This window comes from Carettochelys insculpta, chromosome 5, assembly GCF_033958435.1.
Source record: "Carettochelys insculpta isolate YL-2023 chromosome 5, ASM3395843v1, whole genome shotgun sequence".
Lineage (NCBI taxonomy): Eukaryota > Metazoa > Chordata > Testudines > Carettochelyidae > Carettochelys > Carettochelys insculpta.
The window spans coordinates 35,037,460-35,051,183 of record NC_134141.1 but is presented as its reverse complement, the minus strand read 5'-3'; the positions used below and the strand labels follow the sequence as shown (position 1 = coordinate 35,051,183).

General features: G+C 42.7%; 1 protein-coding gene across 3 annotated transcripts in view; it reads right to left on the bottom strand.

The window, feature by feature from the left end:
- The window catches only part of CCDC171 (coiled-coil domain containing 171), a 247,266-nt gene that overhangs the window by 205,059 nt on the left and 28,483 nt on the right, over positions 1-13,724 (bottom strand). For all 3 annotated transcript variants that reach the window (XM_074994928.1, XM_074994930.1, XM_074994929.1), the window contains 3 exons: positions 12,581-12,727; positions 3,558-3,650; positions 2,262-2,422 (listed from right to left, as the gene is read on the bottom strand). In XM_074994928.1, coding sequence (XP_074851029.1) covers positions 2,262-2,422; positions 3,558-3,650; positions 12,581-12,727 — 401 coding nt within the window. The remainder of the gene's footprint in view (positions 1-2,261; positions 2,423-3,557; positions 3,651-12,580; positions 12,728-13,724) is intronic.

The window sequence follows — 13,724 nt, the reverse complement described above, 5'->3', positions numbered from 1 at the left end:
GGGATGACTTAGTGGGGGTTGATCCTGCTTGAAGCAAGGGGCTGGACTAGAGGACCTCCTGAGGTCCCTTCCAGCCCTGTGATTCTGTGATTCTGGGAAAGACAGAGCTACCACTTTGTGAAAAAAGTGTTCACCCACAGGGGTTGTGGTGTTTTCTTCTTACCTTCCTGTGAAAGTTAAATTTCCATTGTGAGAGCATAATGATTGTCTCATTTTATAACCATAGTTGCTATTAGGAAACATGTTGTGAGAGGCATACATATGACCATGGATCTTGAAAGGTGTGTAGTGGGGGGTATTGATCATTGTATCAATGGAAATATGTTGGCTGGTTCTGCATCTATTCTAGCACGTTCTGGTGCTGATTTGAGTAGGTATGTTCTTGTCTGTGGGGAGCTTGGTTCTTATGTTGAACTTAGAGAGGTTGGGGGACTATTTGAAGGCCAGAATAGGGAATTTAAATGAAGATTTCTTTCATAACGGTCCCCATCAAGTATGGGTTGTAATTGTTTCATGATAATCCATATGGGTTCTAGTGTGGGCTAATAGGTGACAACAAGGGAAGTGCATTAGAAGGGGATTTTATTTCTGAAGCAGGTTTTCTCAGGAGACTGGATGGCCCATTCTGTGATGGAATCTACTTCTCTGATCAAGTGTCTTTATTTGGTGAAAGCAGTTTTGAGTGTGTTAAGTTATATATTTCAGCATGGCATGGTAAACCAAGTGCTAGCTCCAGCCAAAACGGTAGGTGTTAGCTAAGAACTGACAGACTCATGGCTGGAAACCAAGTCAGCTCATCTGTACATTAGTTTTGTTCAAAATAAGTATCAGTTTATAAAAATACATTTCAAGTTTAGATTCTATGAAATGCTTTTAAATTTTTGCATGAGTTCATCTCACTTGTAATGCCTCTACTCCATGACATAAGGAAAGATATGAGCATTGCTTTATAAAACTTTAAAAATATTTGTTCTGCACTTGTAAATCCAGGCACAGAAATTGTCTCCCCATGTCACTCAGGTGTTAACCCTCTTCCACCCCAAATCACACATTGAATTGACAGATTACCACACCTCTGTCATTTTTAGGTATCATGATAGATAGCATCTCATTTGTGTGCGCATTTGCTTGTGTTCATTTGTAAATAACTATTACTTTCTCCTAGTTAATAAACCTTTAGATAGTAGGACTCTCTACATGCTTTGTCTTTGATGCAAGATCTAATTGCCAGCTGATCTTGGATAAATGATTTCTCTCTTTGTTCGGGAAGTAATCTGAACATTTTGTGATTTCTGGAGTAAGTGACGATGTATCACTTGCTCACAGCAAGATAGATTGGAGAGTAAGTTTGCAACACCTTAATTCACTCCAAACCACTTTTACCAAACAAAGACACCCTACCAGAGAAGCAGACCCTATTATGGAACAGGCCACCCAAATAACTGAAGAAAACCAGCCAGAAGTTTCCCAGACCTAAAGAAGCACACTGAGTAAGCTCAAAAGCTTGTCTTGCTCACCAATGGATATTGGTCCAATGAAAATATTAACTCACTCACCACACATACCAAACCGCTGCAGCACCCATGGAATAATAATAGTCGGTGCTCAGTATCCGGAGCTGTTTGAAGGCATCCTCAATTAGCTGATTGGAGGAGGTGCCAAAACTGCTGATTGGTAGATGAAGGTGGGGGTTATGTGAAGGCACAAAGCAGTGAGCAGACAGAGACTACAGGAAAGAGGCAGAGTGGAGGCAGGAAGAGGTAGAGCAAGGGTGGAAACCCCTGGGGAGGGAAGGGAAGAGAAGGGAAGGAACAATGCAGAATAAGGACAGGGCCTCAGGGACAAGGGTGCAGCCTCGGGGGTGGGGGAGTGGAGCACTCCAAGGAAAAGAAAAAAACAGCACCTATATGTCATCCACCTAGTTTCTCTAATACACTGGGACCAACACAGCTATAACAAACACTCTATAGAAAAGCTAAGAGGCATTCCTCACCAAGAATCAGCTTCAGATTTTTCTTAGAAGTCTGTAAATTAGAGTTTGCCTTACCCTAATATTTACTTGCTAAGAAGAAAAATAATATTGTTACGTGGATTAAAGGAATTTTACTGTATGTACCATCAGCCCTGATGAAGTATAAGGTCTGTGCAAGTGTTTTTGATCAGCTCATCTTCTAGTGACTGAAACCTAAAAAAGGATGTAATCTATAATACTATGTAAGCTATTACTGCTGGCTTACAATGAATTTAGTAGACAAACTTACACATTCAGTTTTTCCAAGCTCTCTTGGGCGTTACGTTTCTCTCTCTCATAAGCGTTTTCTACCTCTTTGAACTCTTTCTTGATCATTTCCAAATCAGAAAGAGCTTCTGCTTGGCTGGCTTTTTCTACTTGCAAAGCTCCTTCCAGATCTCGAATCCTTAGCTACCAAATGATAAGAAAGCAATTAAGCAAGTAAAGAAAGCTATCATTAATCTTCAGTGTTTTGCTGTGTGTGTGAAAGTGTGAGGGAGCACTAAGTGCACAATGGGATATGAATACATATAATAAATATCAGAGAAAATAAAAAGATAGCACTGTATATGACTGAGCAAAAACACCATTTACTATGCGTTGATGGATATTAGATTTTATGAATTTGTGTCTAAGTATATTGGTAAGGTTTATCAGCAGATTTTTTTTAATAAATCCAGTCTCATTTAAGCATAAGATTAATAGTGAAGGTTTAAATTTCACACAGTACATAGCAGAAATGTGAAAACTCAATGTGCTTCCACAACCAAAACCTTACCTATCTTTGGTTCATAAAACAGATTTTGTAACACCAAACAATACTCCCATTCCACTTCACATATATTTTGTAAAGGAGGAAAATTAAATATGTTTCCCTTATCCTTTTTTATATTAGCATAGTGGTCATTTAGAAAAGCATTTTCAGGGAGAACTAGAAGGCACAAGAACCAGAAAATATAACTGGCTACAAAATTACAATAGTTAGTCTGAATGCAAAAAGACACAAATAATGAAAAGAATATGTTTTGAAAATGATTTCAGCACCTTAAGTTTTCTTGTTTGCTCTTTAAAATAAACTGCCATTAAACTTCTTAGTTAAGAGACCATGTAGTACAAGGTGAAAATAATACAAAAATTGAATTTTGGCAAATATGTAGCAAGCTTGCTCACATAATCACGTGTATTATATTTTAAGTTAAAATCTGCTCACTGAAAATCATATTTAAGCTGTAATTTCAGAGAGAATGTCAGACTGAGTTACATAGTTCATTGCTCCCATGAAACAATTACACATATGCTTTAAATAAATCTTCATGCAGTTCCATCAGCAATCCTGGCAAAAATATAACGACTGGGTATTTTAACAGTACACGAATATTTTGCTAGTAGCACACTTCCTCTGCACAGTTTGGACACCATTTTTTTTAAAAGTCCCCCTATTCTCATGCAATAAGCTCTACAAGTTTCGGTCCTGATTGGGGTCTTACAGCTCTACTACCTTCTCTACCATAAACTGTGGAAATTCCACAAATATTTGATGTGGTACCTGGATAATTTCAGAATTGAATTTGGATTCCAGATGTGCTGCTCTCTCTGCCTCAATGTTTTCTTCCAATTTCTTCACTCTCACAGTAGCTGCCTAAAAATATTAAAATGTTTATATTACCAAAAATCAGATGTTAACTTCAGTGGGATTTTTAAAAAGGAATTTCAAGGTAAAACAAAAAAGCAGTCTAGTAGCAGGTTAAAGACTTACAAAATAATTTATTAGGTAAGCTTTTGTGGGACAGACCCACTTCTTCAGACCATAGCCAGACCTGAACAGACTCAATATTTAAGGCACAGAGAACCAAAAATAGTAAGCAAGGTGGACAAATCAGAAAAAAAATTATCAAGGTGAGCAAATCAGAGACTAGGGGGCAGGCGGGAGTCAAGAATTAGATTAAGCCAAGTATGCAAACGAGCCCCTCTAGTGACCCAGAACATTCCCATCCTGGTTTAAACCACATGTTAATGTGCTGAATTTGAATATAGAAGAGAGTTCAGCAGCCTCTCTTTCCAGAGTGTTGTGAAAATTCCTCCTCAATAACACGCAGACTCTTAAGTCATTAACAGAGTGGCCCACTCCAGTAAAATGCCGGCTAACAGGTTTGTGGATCAGGAGTGTTTTTATGTCTGTTTTGTGCCCATTAACTCTTTGTTTAAGAGAGTTTGAAGTCAAGTTGTATGATCCTTTAGGTAAATGCTATTTTACTCAAGTTCAGATAACTAGGAATCCACACTAACTACTGCCAGTAGGCTATTTTAGTGTTGGTTTTTTTAACCCTGCTATGTGGCCATCTACCGAAAAAGATGTACACCGATATCAGAAGAATAGAATTTAATCAAAAAACCTTGTGACAGACGGTTGGATATAGGGCTGCAAATTCAGCTCTATGTCATGCCTCGTCCTCATTAGGGGAACAAATTAGAGAGGACAAGAGGTGACCTGGCCCTAACTGGGGAGACGAGATAGCTACTACCTAAAAGCCTTGGGCTGCCTAAATGCCCCACAGGAAGGAAGCCAGGGGGTGGGGGCCAGCAAGAAGAGAGAGAAAAAACACAGAGTTGAAGTAAGGATGTAGTTCTCCTCTTCCTCTGGCCTGCAGAAAGAGGAGGGTTACTTTGTACATGGTGAAACTGTGGTGGAAACGAATTTAAGAATAAAGTGCATCATTGGTTACTAAACCCAGGGTCTCAGTGTGATTGTGTGGACCTAGCAGAGGAAGAAACCAAGGCGGGCCTTCCACAACCCATAATCAGACAGAAAAAAAACCCCACCACACTGCTATTACTAATACAGTAAATCACTATTTCTTATTTAATTAATGTGTTCCATACAAAAAAATCTATTATTAATGCAAAGTTAAAGTTAAAAAATGAAACACTCAGAAGTCCAGTAAGAAATTAGATTGAAAACTCAACAGTCTGCTACCTTGTGCTTACAACTTACTATGGTGTCTTAATATTACTAAAATTTTCAGTTAAACACAATGTAATATAAAATCTCTTATACATCCTAGGAACAGTGAATTGTAGAATAAAATGGACAGTCTTCATTGTAGTGAAGAGATAGTTAAAAGCACTACAATATGGACACAATGATGATTAATGCCTGGATCCAGAAGACAGGAGCCCACGGCTCTATTCAAGATTCCATAAACAAACTGCTACATGAGTACTGATAAGTTACACAACGTCTTTGCATCAAGGTGTTATGAAGCCTGTGTAACATTTCTCAGGTGCTATATAAATGAAAAGTATTAGTAAGGCTTGGGTCCTTGTCCTATGATCACTTCCCCAAAGCTTTAGTGGAAGAGCAGAAAGTAGATAACTTCTTTAACAAATATCCGGGCTGGTTTAAAGCCACTCTAACTAGCTCTCTCACATTGCAATTAAACCTGTGCTCACATGTATACCACATCCATAGTGAACACTGTAGATCTGTAAGCAATGTAGCCCAATATGCCATTAGCCTTCTTGGCATTAAGGACACTCTGTTGACTCATATCCATCTTTTTGTTCACTCATTGCGATGGCCAAGCTTATGCACAGAAACTTCTCCAAGATCACACAGTCACTTGGCAAAACTGATAGGATTCAGGACTCCTGACTCCCACTTCTGTTTTTATCACTACTTCCTTGTAAAGTTTATTCTTTAATGAAAAAAGAAAAAAAGAAAAAAAACTACTACCAGTGGATCAGCTAACTTCTTGTTTAAAAAGCTAATTGAAGCTTCAGAATGCAGTGACTCCTGCTGAGGGTTGTACTGCATTTTGATTCAGAATTAATCACGGGTGAAGAACAACATGGGAACTTCAGTAACTTAGCAATGATCTAGGGCATCTAGAAGACAAGATAAGGATTGCAATGTACCCCTGAGAAAGTTTCCTTCAGGAACAGCCGCAGGATATCAAGCTTGCAGAGACAATGCAGGATCATCCATTTGATAAGATATGCAAAAGTCAAGATAATTAGATCACAGATTTTTTTAAAATCTTGAAAGCTGTAGTGATATCTCCATTTACAATCCATACCCCTTGAGCATCAGCAACTATGGCCAAGCCATGGGACTGTTGTTTAATATAATAAGAGACCCTGAGTTTCAGCTAACTACTATCTGGCAGTCTCCAACAAATGAAACATTAGGGAGTCACCATAATGTGTGTAAAATAATCAAATATCCTTAAAATTATTTCCTACTGTTCAATCACACAGCATTCCCACCCAGTTTTTTAGCACCCGTACACAATTCTCAAGAGAAACTACTTTGACTGCTCTTTACTTCCCAAGATATCTCCTTTTCAGAGCAAACACTGCTAAGATTAAACAGAAATCAAAGACGCAACAATCTGAGCAAAATTTTCTGGATCAAATGGATCCATCATGTCATTAATTTGCCTAAAGGTATATGTGTTAACCTACGTGTAACAATTACTACCATTTATATGATTATTGCTACGACAATTACAAAAAATCAGGTTCAAAATCTGTCACATAAGAATACTGGCTAAATATGCACAGCTTATACATATGATGAATTCCAGGGGTAACACGCCCCCTACCCCCAGATAGGATTTACATCAAGACTAAACAGCTCGGGTTCGATAGCCTATCAAAGAAAACTCCACTCACGTAATGGCCAGGTGAAGAAATTCATCCCATCCATAAAGCCTTTGGACATAGCCCTATGAATCAGCAAAGCCGCGTCTACACTAGCAGGCTATTTCGAAGTAGCCGGGCCAACTTCAAAATAGCGCCCGCTGTGTCTATACGTGCCGAGCGCCATTTCGAAGTTGAAATCGACATAAGGCAGTGAGACATCGAAGTCGATATCCTCATCAGGAGATGGGAATAGCGCCCTACTTCGACGTTGAACGTCGAAGTAGGGCATGTGTAGACGATCCACGTCCCGCAACATTGAAATAGCGGGATCCTCCATGGCGGCCATCAGCTGAAGGGTTGACAGATGCTCTGTCCAGCCCCTGAGCTCTATGGTCACCGCGTGCAGCAGCCCCTTAAAGCTCCCCGCCCCCTGAGTTCCTGTGCAGGAAGCGGAGAGCGCGTGCAGGCAGCAGCACACACACGTACCCAGCCTGCACGTTCTCACAAACCCCAACACACCACCCAGCACCCATGGCATCCAGCCAGCCCCCCAAGCACACACAGGGCACCCCCCCCAAGGGGACCCAGGGCTCCCAGCCAGCCAGCCAGCCAGCGGGAGAAGAGGCAGCAGGGCCCCTCCTGGTTGGAGGCCGAGATCTGGGACCTGCTGGGGCTCTGGGGAGAGGAGGAGGTGCTCCAGGTAATGGGGAGCAAGAGGCAGAACGCAGATGCGTTCGCTCGGCTGGCCGAGGGCCTGGCTGCCTGGGGTCACCCTGCCCGCACTCCTGACCACGTCAGGAGTAAGGTGAAGGAGCTGCGGCAGGGTTACACCCGGGCCCGGGACACGGCCAGCCGATCTGGGGTGCCCCCGCTGCTTGCCCCTTTTACAGGGAGCTCAGGGAAATCCTGGGCCCCCAGTACACCTCCTCCCCCCTGGCCACCCTTGACACCTCGGCTGACGAACCCCAGCAGGCCCTGGAGACGAAGTCCAGCCCGGAGGCCAGCCTTGCACCCCAGGGGCCCCCCCAGGAGCCCACCCCTGGGGCAGCACAGCAGGAGGAGGAGGAGGAGGCCTCCAGCAATGGGGGGCTGCTCACAGACCTCCCCTCCTGCAGCTCCAGCAGGGCGTCCGCCCAATGGGTGTCCCCCCAACCGTGGGAGCGGACTGTCAGGTATGTACCCCCCCGGTGCACACCCCTGGGGTTAAGGGGTGGGGACAAGGGACATGACCAGGGCCCTGCACACACCCAGATGACCATGGCCCTGAGAACAGCAGTGGCATGTCCCTCAGAAGAGTCCATCAGCCCCTGCCCCCCAGCAGGACAGCACCATGCCCCATCCCTAGGGATGGGAGGAACGGAACCTAGAGGTCCCTCCGGGGGGGTATAGCACACCCATCATCATTAGCAGCATCTCTGGGGGAGGGGGATGGGGAACCAGCAGCAGAGGGGTGGGGGGACATGGGCCACGGGTCAGGGCCCAGACTAATGGCTCTCTCCACTCTTTCCCCCTCTGTTCCACAGCTGCACCATCTGAGGGCCCCGAGAGCACAGGCGCAGCGTCCATCGTGCCGGACAGCCCACCGGGGCCATCGCAGCAGGCCAGCCCAGCAGCGGAGCCTGGACCAGCCCCAGGACGAGCCCAACAGCGCCAGAGCCATCCCCAGGCGTCCGCTGACCCCCAGCTGCTCGCCACCCTCCGGCATCAGCTGGAAGTGTCTGAGCGCCGCTTGCAGGTGGAGGAGCGGCAGCTCCACCTGCAGGAGCGAGCGCTGGCCTGGCGCCAGGAGGCGTGGGGGGCTTTCATGCAGACCTTTGAGCGGCTGTGAAAAAGGCTACAGCACTCCTACCATGCATTTCCAGTAGAGACAGGGAAGTGTTCACATCATTATACAAGGCACTGGTGAGACCTCTGAATATGGTATGCAATTGTGGTCTCCCATGCTTAAGAAAGATTAATTTAAACTGGAACAGGTTCAGAGAAGGGGAGACTAACCCCTCAGAATGATCTGAGAAATGGAAAATCTATCTGACATGAGAGGAATCAAAGAGGTTGGCTTGTTTAGATTACCCAAAAGAAGACTGACAGGAGATATAATTGATCTCCATCAATACAACAGAAGAATAAATATACAGGAGGAAGAGGAGGTACTTAAATTAAGCACCAGTGTGGACATAAATACAAATGGATATAAATTGGCCATTAACAAGGTTAGGCTCAAAATTAGAGGAAGGTTTCTAACCATCTGAAACAGCTTCCATGGGGAGCACTGGGGAGCAGGAAAGCTATCTGCTTTCAAAACTAAATTTAATAAATGTACAGAGGGTATGGTATGACAGGACCGCCTATAACGGCATATGGCCCATCAGCGATTGCCAGCAGCAGAGATACCCAGCAGCTGGAAGTGGAAAAATAGATGGGAAAGGCTCAGAGTTACCACAGAGAATTATTTCCAAAGTATCTGACTACTGGGTCTTGCCCACATGCTCAGGGTCTAACTGATGGCCTTATTTGGGGTCAGGAAGGAATTTTCAGATTGGCCGAGCTCCTAGGAGGATATTGCCTTCCTCTGAAGCATGGCCCAACAAGCCAAATGCAGGTTTAAACTAATATAAATGGTGTAACTTGCAGTCTTTAAACCATAATTTCAAGACTTCAGGAACTCAGCCAGATGTTTGGGGTGTATTACAGGAGTGGGTGTGTGCAGGAGGTCAGATTAGATTATCACAATGGTCCCCTTGACCTTAAAGTCTATGAGACTATAAATTGATAAAGGATATTCTACTCTTTGTTGGGAAACCAAACTACTGCACAATAAATTTCATATAATCTATCAATCACTTTCAGTGAAAAATGAATCATTAAAGCACAAATGTACACCACAAACAGGAAAAAAACGTTTATAAACTGAAATTACAAGAGTATTTGCAAAATTGTGTCAGATTATATGTGCTATCTTCTCAGACAAACACCTATCGGGGTGGTCGAGATGGTACTTGGTCCAGCCATGAGTGCAGGAGACTGGACCTGATGACATCTTCACATTCTATTTTGTTGTTACTGTTTTAACTACTAACGAACGTCTGCCTCATATCCAGCAGAGGGCGCAGAAGGAAAGCTCATATGCAATCTAAAAGTTTCTTACTGCATTCCAAAAATAAATGAATTACAACAGATTTAAATTCATCCTTATTTGTTTAAATTTTAACCCACAAAACGCAAACAGTTTAAAAAGCTATTGCCATACTCAGCAGTCCCCCATCCATACCCAACTTGCTGATAGGATTCTTTATTTCTCTCATTTCCTTCAATGTCAGTGCAGATTACAAAGAGATCTGTAAGTAAATAATTGCTCTCCCTGTCATGAACAACCTATTCCCTCTTGTTCAAGTCATTCAGGATTCCATAATTCACTTTCTGGAAACATCACAGTAACTTCTATGGACAGAAGCATGACTGAATATAGATCAAGAAGCAACAGACTAGTTAATGAATGGAAACTGTGGGTGAATCATGGGCTTGGGAACACTAACCCCCAGCCCAGCCCTGTCACTTGAAGCCCTGCCCTTCCATTCTTCTTCCCCAAGCCTGGGTCTCCTTCCTCCCCACACCTGCCAATCAAATCTCCAGCCCCAAAATACCCAGATCCTTCCCTGCCCCAGAGCATCAGGCATATGAGCAGCACCATCCCACATCACCAGAGCATGGGATGCATAGACAGCCCCTGTCCCCTGAAGCAACAGGAGGGTGCACAGGCAGCAGGCAAATCACAGAGCACTGGGTGTCTGTGCAGCCTCCCTTTAGTCATGGAGCACCAGGCAGAGTACACATGCCCCTGTACAGTCCTGGAGAATCAGGTGGGGTGTGGCCCGCCCAGAGCACCAGACAGGATGGAAGCACACAGGCCCCTTTCCTCCCGCCCACCAGCCCTAGAGTGCCAGGTGATGTGGTCCCAGTTCTGGGGGGGCCTCACTAGTAAAACTGGGTTGCCCCAGCCACCCCAAGTCCCAGCTCCAATAGGCTTTCCCTCTGGGAAGAGGACGGCCTGCCTGAGCTGAGGCCAAATAGCAGCAGACAGGGGCTTCCAGACAGAGCATGGGGAGGGCCATACAGGGCTGTTTGGGGAGAGACAGCCTTCTCCAACCTATTAGGTACACTGCCCATGGTGGAAATCAAGGATTATTTTGTCTTTTTCTGGTCTCTACTTCCTCCATTTGTTAATGTAAACAAATCTGTTTGTTTTCATAGTTGGCTGAACAAAAAGTTAGATTAGGAGGACCTGAAGTTTTACACTTTTGTTTTTGAGTCCAGTTATGTAACAAACAAACAAAAACTACACTTGTAAATTGTACTTTCAGGATAAAGATTGCACTATAGTATTTGTATGTGATGATTTGAAAAACACTTTTTTTCACAGTGCAAACACTTGTAGCAAAAAAATTATAAACTGAGCTGTGTACACTGTATATTCTGTGTTGTAATTGAAATCAGTGTATTTAAAAATGTAGAAAACATCTAACTATATTTAAATAAATTGTGTTATTATTAAACAGTGTGACTAATCTTGCAGTTAACAAAGATTAATTTTTAATTGCTTGACAATCTTCGTTAGAATGTTCACATTCAGTTGCTATTTTTGATATACTGCCAAAAATTTGTTGTCAAGGCTTGTAACAGAAGGGAGAGGACAATGTTCAAAAGCTTTTATCTTGGCCAAACTTCAATGGAATTTTATGAGACAAAAAACAGGTACTACTTTATGAATTTTAAATGTTTGCTGCAAACAGCGCTGGATCACACCGTGTCTTTAGAAAAGGCCACAAGGAACTTTTTATAATGGGAACAACAAAAATATAAGTATCACCACCCAGTTCTAACTTTTATTTTATAACATATGTTACCATATGTTAATCTTCTAAATTGTAACATAACTTTAACTCTGATTTATTTCTTTACAGGTCTCCTTTTCGCTTCTGGTTACAAAGCAGGAGCCCTTTCTTTTTGCTGATGGTGGATAAGAAGACTCAAGTCGATATCAGAGTGGAGGAAATTGGGCAGGCATGATAAAGCAAGCATTTTGGCGTGAATGCTAGAACACTTTGATACATGATAAGGCTGGAGTAGGTGTGCTATTTTTATTAGTTAGTACATATGAAAAGGCTGACAAGCTTGTAGACCTTCTAGTTAATTTCTTGGCAAAGGAACTATAGGATTGGGGTACCTGCTGGCTTGAATTGGGAAAGAGGCAGAGAAAGAGAAGTACTACTGCCTTTGTCCAAGTTAGAGTCCTACAGAACTACTGACACTTCTCCTCTACCATCCAAGCCAGCAAAAGGGTCCAAGCCTGAAGCTTATATGCCTGCCCCCAGACTTCTGCTACAGCTGGCACTTTGCTTTCCCTTTCTGAGTTCCCTCATAAGTAGCTTGTCACAGTTCCTCAAAACTCTAACGTAAACAAATTGTTCAGCAGCCCAAGATTTCTAGGATAATAATGGTATGATAAGGGTCAACAAGAGATAACTGAGTTAGAGAAATTAGTGAGTAAATAACATCTGCACACTTTTCTTTCAGTAACTAATACAAAAAGATTATCATTTCTGATTTGGTGTACCATGCTCATTCTTCTTTCTCTGCTCCTTTGAGCCCTTTTCCATCCAAAGCTCCAGCCCTGGACTAGACAAGACTCAAACTATGCAACAAGTTAGTTGTATTGGCTTGTTCAGCTTTTCAGAATGTTACAAAACAGGTAGGTAATGTGCCATCTTAAATGAAAGTCAAGCATTTAAAAAAAATCACAATTCAGTCAAAATGATACATTAACTGGAGAAACTGACCCAGTACAGAATTCAAGATCTAATGTAATCTCCCAATACCGAGAAGACAAAAAAACCATAGCTGAATAAGAACAGATTTAAAAGTACTTACCTCAAGATCTTTTTTAAGTCTCTCCTCTCTCTCAGCACTGTATTCAAGTTCACTGGTCTGACGCCGTAAAATCTCAGTGCAGTCATTATGTCCCTGTTCCAAATCTTGTATTTTCTTGTGCATATTCTGCAATGCACTGTTCCGCTCCTGAGAACAATGAGCATTTGGCTGCAATACTTTATTTCAATAAGCACAGTCAACAAAGACAAGTGTTATAGGACACAGAGATTGAAGAACAGATTTGCTTCCAGGTTCTACAAGCCCCTCAAGGGCAAGGAGTCTGCATGAAGCAAAGACTAGTATACCAGAGATACAAAAGGGTGTAAAATCCCTGCTATACCCAGGGATCTGGAGATGGTCACTGCTGTCCAAATCATAGGGCTAGTTGGAGAAAGGCAAGTGTTCTTGGCATGAGGTTTTGAGGGACCGCTCCTGTCCATGTTAAGATTAGGGTGATCTCTGATGTTCTTGTTAGCATGCACATAGGTACTTTTGCTGTTTTTAATGTTTTCTTTGTAGTGCACTTTACCTTCTGAATAAAAGAGATTTGTGCAAAAGTGTCATGTGACATCTTACTTCGTTATTTCTGTCTGAAGAGAAAGTAAGCAGGCCTCCTTAGCCAGAGTCTCTTGCTAAGGTATCACAATCAAGGGCCTGGATAGCCTGGAACTATCCTCATCAAAAGGGAAGGAGACATGTCTCCACTCAAGAAGGGTGATGGCCAGGGGAACCTGAAGCCTAGCATGGATGCCCTTGATGGACCACAGAGGGGGAAATGTAGATGTTGTTGCCCTGAACTGTGACAAAAGGGTTTTGTTTTTGTATTTTTTTCCTAACTTCAGGCCAAGAAAACTCACTCTGGGACCCGAAAATCAGTCTAAAAAATACTTCAATTATTGCAAGCAGTAAATGGGCAATAGCTAACCTCATCAAGGTATTTAAAAGAACGTGTGTGCTTCTACAAAAGACTAAGTTGCAGAATTTATAATATTGCTCAAATTTCTTTATTTCTAACTGCTACGCTATTAAGAATGTGTGGTTTTCCCACCTGCCATTGCTTTCATAACTTTTATGTTCATTTGTTTCTTCTCTGGCCATTTGCCCCAGAGGGATTCCTCAAATTTACTCAAGTTGCTATTACATC